This window comes from Halyomorpha halys, unplaced genomic scaffold, assembly GCF_000696795.3.
Source record: "Halyomorpha halys isolate HHAL.00 unplaced genomic scaffold, Hhal_1.1 Scaffold490.1, whole genome shotgun sequence".
Classification (NCBI taxonomy): Eukaryota; Metazoa; Arthropoda; class Insecta; order Hemiptera; family Pentatomidae; genus Halyomorpha; species Halyomorpha halys.
In genome coordinates, this window is record NW_027106788.1 from 44273 (window position 1) to 51505 (window position 7233).

Here is a 7233-nt window from a genome sequence, read left to right on the forward strand (position 1 = left end):
ATATAGTGTTGCATATCATTTGAAAAGGCATGAAATAATATGATAATAATAATAAAATGACACCTACTATCTCAGTAAAATTTCAAATTTTTGTTAGTCCATACCTATATACAACTTGTATAAAATTTGACGAAAATCAAAAATAAATTACTTTTATCTGTATTAAAGTTAATTTGAATTTCAGGGCAGGAGGTAAATATCAGCTTTAGAAGATTTTAATTGGTAATTGCAATTACTTTGACTGAACTAGTAATTGCGAACCACAATTACGACTATAGTAGTTCATCCAGTAGGAGTAATAACTTTCATGATGTTTGCTTAAATGAATTGATTTATAGTTGTTCAGACAAATTTGCATGTGTAATAACAACTATACATCAATTTATATTAGCAAATATGAAAACTACTACTTCTACGAGGATAAACATCTGGAACTACTTAATAGTACATTAAACTAGCTTTAATTTGAGTGTTAATAGACATCTGTACATCGAATCGTTTTTGAGATATAGATATTTCCAAATAAATTCACTAACTATTAATCTTTCAGTACATTTTTATGAAATATTGCTTCTTAAAAAGATATATTTCTAGAACTATTGAACGTAAATAGTTAATTAGGTCTAATATTTTAGAAAATTTACTCTACTTTAGATAATGTTCTCGTAGGTTCTCTAGTGGTGGTAGTTTTAAAGATGATAACTCTGAATGAAAAATTAATTTTTTCTAATGTTTTGAAACAGCCGCCATTTTTTATTCCCCCTATTTATACTTGGCACACTCATCAATTTTGACTAGTAATAATGCATAGTTTTCATTAAAATAATTAAAAATTGGAGTGAAATAACTACCTTTTTTCTTCCCAGCTCTTGTACTAACTGTGAACCGGCTTGGGTCTTACTACCTTCCATATCTGTCAGCCATCATTGTGATTTTTACTTTGTTTATTTTTTGTCATTGTGTTTAATAAACATCTTATTAAAGGCTCATATTTCAGCATTTAAGAAAAATTCTACAAGTTAATAGTTCCGTCCCAACGCAACAAATTAATTTATTTTACCATCTGACCTTCACAATTTTACATAAATATTTTGCCCTCCAATCTTGTCTTGAGGACAAAAATTAAAGCACATTATAGAGCTTAATTATTAATTTATATCTTAGACTTTTAATGTTTTACTTCAAAATTGTGAATTATATGTAGAGGAAAATAATTATTTGTTTCGTTTTTTTTTTATTAATAATACTGAAATAGGATACACAGTAACCTTGATGTCTATATATAAATAAAACATTATCATATTTTAATTAAAAAAAAAAAACACAATGAAAACAAAAGAGAAATAGATATTTTAATTTCAAATATTTGATAGAATGATAATTATTTTGTATTCAAATCTTTAGCAGTTGTAATTTTGTGCGCAATTTTTTGCTGAATACAAGGTTATTTCCCACTTTTTTTAGCAAAATAATAATTATATATTCCCAGCAATTAATGATTCAAATTGCTATCAGCTTACGAGGTGATCACCTTTGTTTTTACATATGATCTATGTATAATTTATAAACACTTATTTATTTTTACAGTCTCAAATTTTAAGTATTCGTAGGCTGTTCGGTGTTGAGGAAGACTACGATTGTTTTGGAATAATTCGTTTCGTGGAAGGAAAATGCTTCCTACAGAGACACGATCCGATTTTTCATATGTTATAATATGAATAGCGTAGTTACGTAGATTTATTTTTTATTTAATTTAATGTAATGGCATAAACATAGTAAAGTATAATAAAACATAATTATTAAAAAAAAATTTCTAAAAAAAATTCCAATCTATTTATTATTCCACATGTATAACAACTGCCCTTCATTTAAATTACAATTTGTATATTTTAACAGAAATATTAACAACAAAAAGTTTTATGATTTTCGTTGGTATTCTGTAAAACGTTGAGAGACCATATTTTGTACCTTACTAGGTCACAAGAACTGATTTGATGTGCAGTAAAAAAAAACAAAAACAAATAATGTACGTATGAGTACATTTATTCCTACTACCAGAGTTTCATTGCCCTGTGGTACTGTGAGTTCGATATTAGCGGTGTTTAAAAAGAATTTTCTATAATAATAAATATTTTTCGTTATAAGAAACGACTATGAAGAATACCCAGGTGGGGTTTTTCAGAGGAGAAAATCCAGGAAAACAACAAGAATTTCTCTTGTTTCCTCCTTTTCGCAACAGCTTTTCGTCATTCTTGAGACATTAGAAATCTTTTTCCGGACCGAATTCTTCATTAAATAAATCATAATTGCATTGTAAAGAGTTCATGATTGCATTGTCAAGAGTTCATGATCGCATTGTCGATGTCAGGAAGTTATTATTCACCTTTGAAGGTAATTGAATTATTTAATATAAATTATTCTTTTTTATTTCTCGCGATGAACTTGTGACTTTTTATAAGTAATAATTAAATAATAATAAGAAGATAGTTGATCGTGGACAACATGAACGTATGCAGGGGGAGGGCCGCGGCTCTCCCCTAGATTTTTGGGACCAAAGAAAAAAAAAAGAAAGAAAATAGTGAACTTATTTGATAGATGGTTTCTTTCTGGAAACTTCCAAAAAATCATCAGAGATGAAAAGTGCAAATCAGTTTTATATCTTCATTGTGCAAGCCATTGGAAAAACCTTGTTGTTAATGATTTAAATTCAGTCATTTCATTTTTAATAATTTATATTGATTATAGGCAATAAAAATTTAAAAAGTAATAATTGAATTTTATGAAGTAAAAATAAAATGGCGGGTTATTTCTTGGAATGCAGAATTAGATATCTTTCATTTACCCAACGATTTTCAATATGGAATCTAATAAAGAGTTTTTACTTTTTTGTGTCCTTCACTGACCGCACATCCAACCATCTTCTCAAATAAATAAATAAACATATTAAAAAACAAGCAAAGCAAATGTTCGATGACGATATCGCCGGTTACACATCTTCTTCCACTAACCTGATTCCGCAAGGTCATCCTAAAAGGACCGTCTCCTTGCTGGCTATTACAGGAAGCAGTTGTCACAGCAATGGTGAAGATGTGGCATTTGCTGTCGTGGCAGAACTAAAGCCCTATAATTTTTTTCTTGGTACCAATCACGGTTCTGACAGCTTCTGTCAAGAAGTAGCAGCACTAACGGTAAAATATGTTAATCCCCACATATATACGCCTTTGACAGTGAACTGTCGCACCTTATCTATCTTGTGATTTTGTGAGAAAACTTTTTTTTATCATTTTTTGGTTTGTAAGAAGTCTCATTACAATTAGTGTGATAATAATTCTCTATTGATTTTATCAAATATCACCGAATACTTTCGCTTCGCCATTCACAAATGTATTTTTCAGCACACTTATGATTCGAACTCGGCTCCTGCCGTAGATTTCGTTCTATAAAGTGGCGTTTACGTTTCGGAATGAACGCCGTCAGTTGAGCCCGGCCAGGGTCCAAAATGATTGAGCCACTGTCTTATGAAAAGCAATAAAAAAAAAAGAAGTAAATTTTACAAACCCTAGATATAAATGATTAGTTCGCACATAACTTAACTTGATATACAGCTTGTTCAAATGATAAAGTACAAATAAATAATAATAATAATAATAGGAGATGAATAAATAAAAATAATTTGCATGGTTGAAAGTTTTATTCATAGGCCATATAATAAATAATTGTTAGTCATTTAAATATTGAATTCTGTAGAAATTTCATAACTAATAATTTGAATAAAGAATTAAGTACAGGGCAAAGGAACACAAAGTTACAATATATATCGTTCAAAATATACTGTAATAAAAAATATCTATGTGTTTTAATATAATTGAAACAGATAAACATTTTATTGTCTTCCTTACATACAGAATAGTATATTTAAAATAAAAGATTTAGTAAAACTACAGGCATGTTTTCTCTGAAACTACAACTACCAGCAAAATAAAAAAAGGTAAATTAAACAGTAAGTCTAAGAGCATTGTAAACTTCTTCCCTTTCAATCTTTCATATATTCATTTTTATTCAATAATATTAGCGTGAGAATTAACATGTAGAGTTAATTGTTTTGTATTAAATATGATTTTTTTTTTTTACAGAATTAAATAAAAACTATAGTAATATTCAGTAATAATTTATAAAGTAAAGTTTCATAAAAACATAAGGAGGCTTTATTAACTATTTTGCTTCGTCACTAGCAAACGTGGAGAAGCTTTGTTTTCATCTAGGTAATAAAAAAATATGTCTTCACAATCCGAAATTTTCACTCACATTTTTTGTTTTAGATATTCTGCTAATCCACTTCCCCCCCCTCTCCTCTGCTCCTCCTTGACGGCTGACCTGATTATTGGAAATTAGAAACCCCCCCCCACAAAAAATACTAAAAAAACTTCTCAATTTCCTCGAGTGTTATGTAATCATTAGATATGAAATATTCCATCCCATAGGTAATATGCAAATTTTGAACTAAATCTATTTATTTCGAAAATGTATCTTGTATCCATAGCTGTCGGTATAAAATCCTATATAAAAATTGTTTGTGCTATATCGTCGCATACAGTCCAATTTAGATTTTTGTATTTTTACTGAACTTTTTTTTTACTTTGTCTTCTTTGATTTATTCCATATCTGAAAATTCATAGGGCTTTAAGGAAAGGGACTTCGGGAAAACATGACCAAAATTGTTCTAGTCGCTTTGGCGTTACAAAAACAAAAGAAAAACAAGCTATGTCTCAGCGCTATGAACGCAGGCATCTCGGGTTGAAACCCTAATATATGTTTTTCTGATTTAAAAAAAAAATTACTTTAACGTGAGCGATAATTGTTCTAACAGCAGTGCTGCCGATTCTCCTGACCAAAAAATACCTGCTTTACCTGACAAATACCAGCCCTGATAACTTTTAATTTTGCACTGTTAAAATCAATAAATTTAAAATTACTATTAATATTAAATATGACTTCATTATATTAAAAAGATAACTTAATATATATATTTCATTGTGATTATTTTGAATACAATTGGGTTGGCAAGAAGAGAATTTTAAAATTATATTATTCCTAACAGTTATTATTGCATTTCCACAACAATTTATCAACATCAGAGAAAGCATAGTAGTGTAATGGTATCAGTTGACAATCAATCATTGAATGATACAAATCTTATTGCCAAAAACAAAACCAAGGTTGACCTCCAGTTAATCTCAGCTAAGCACAGCCTAACACTGAAACACACTTGGACTTATTGTACTATACCATTAGTTATCTTCTCTTAGTTACCTTCTCTATCAACAGTGTGAAAGGCTAGTTGCTGATACATTGATATGCACCTCAATGAGCACTCTTGAGAAACTACTCAACTTCAGGAAAGTCTACTATTCAGTTTGAACAAAGATGTATTAATTGAATTGAGCCTTTTAAAAAACCTCAGTTTTCATATCCCACTTTTATTCACCACACCGAATACTGTTTTATGTTTTTATATTTTGATATCTTATATCCAAAACAAAATATTGTTCTTTAAAATTTTGTTGCACTGATCCATAGCTAGTTTTAAATCTAACTTGTGTGTATAATGCTTATTAATTCATATTTTTGTTATAAAAGTACACTAAACTATTTCATATATTTCTTTTGAACAACATATTATGTAACTTATCATACTTGTGACAATAATTACTAATATAACATTAATTTTAAATTTAATAGTTTTTAAAGTCATTTTCCTCTAAGGTGTTTTTTTCCACTCTTCTCAATCCAAATTTTGTTTTTCCCTGACCCCATGTCCCCCTCTAGACATTCTTGCACTTCATCTTTTCATTTTACTCTAGGTCTCCCTACTTTCCTTTATCTAATTTCATTTTATTATCATTATTGGCGCGATAGACTGTGGAGGTCCAAGGCCTCATGCAATATACTTAGGAAATACATCACGCGTTTCATGATATGATTTCGAAAGGGTCGGTTCGTCACTCCCACCCCTACTTTTGTGAGTACCATCCATTGGCTAAATGGCCGGGAGGAGGCTGTGAGTGAGTATTGCTTAATTATATGCTTGAAAAAATCCCAGATAGGGCCGGGTACTCAAACTCACAACCTTTGGGTTGGTAGACATAGAGCGTTACCACGCTGCTACAAAGAAAAATAATGATGATTACTTTTTGTATAATTTATTAATAGAAACTTTATAATTTTTAAGGTAAAATTGATAATTTTACTTATTACATGCTAATGTCAAGCTGTATTGTTAATTTATAATTTTCTTGAAACAAAAAAATAGATTAGATATGGGTTAAATGTTTTATATTATGTGAAATAAAATATATTGAGATTCAAGATTTTTTAATTACCTAAAATTATTTAGCTATTAAAAAAAAAATGTTTGTTTTCAGGATGAAAGATGTAACCGAAGAATCTGAAATTTGCAATTTCTACCGAAATAAACATATACTATTAACTGGAGCAACAGGGTTTTTTGGGAAACTTTTGATAGAGAAGTTACTTAGGGTTTGTAAACCAAAAATGATATATTTAATTATCAGGAGCAAAAAATCTAGTGAACCTCATAAAAGACTTCAATCAATAATAGACAATCCGGTAAATATTTCAATTTAATTATTCTTATATCATAAATTGTTCAATACATCTATTACATGTAAATATATAAATATATTCAATTTAATATTGTCTTCAGATATTTGATCGCCTCAAGAATGAGAATCCAAACTTCATGGACCATATTTCAACTGTTTCCGGAGATCTATCACAACCGGAGCTCGACTTGCTTCCCTCGGATAGGGATGTCCTGATTGAAAATGTTCAGATTGTCATGCACGGTGCTGCTACGGTTAAATTTGATGAAAAATTATCGCTAGCAACAAAAATAAATGTCAAAGGAACCAAATTGATTCTTGAGTTATGCCACAAAATGACCAAACTTGAGGTAATGTATTTTATTACTTATTTTATTTTTTAAAAAATTTTTATTTCAGGAAATATATTAAATTGAATTATATTATTTCAAAAATTTTTTGAGACAAGGTAATATTTATTAAATAAATCAATTTTATATCCAAATCCGTCTCAACACTTTATTTATTCATTTGTCCAACGTTTCGGCCTTTCTAGCCATCTTCAGGGACATCTTCAATACAAATATCCTGCTCACATTAATTTTTATTTTCTATTTGCAGGCTATTCTGC

The 7233-nt window shown here is 29.2% G+C and overlaps 1 protein-coding gene across 1 annotated transcript in view; it reads left to right on the forward strand.

Moving 5' to 3' along the window:
* Positions 1-7233, forward strand: part of LOC106683505 (fatty acyl-CoA reductase wat) — a 54145-nt gene that overhangs the window by 33941 nt on the left and 12971 nt on the right. The window contains exons 2-3 of the mRNA XM_067045098.1: positions 6423-6627; positions 6725-6973. Of these exons, the coding sequence (XP_066901199.1) occupies positions 6423-6627; positions 6725-6973 (454 nt within the window). The remainder of the gene's footprint in view (positions 1-6422; positions 6628-6724; positions 6974-7233) is intronic.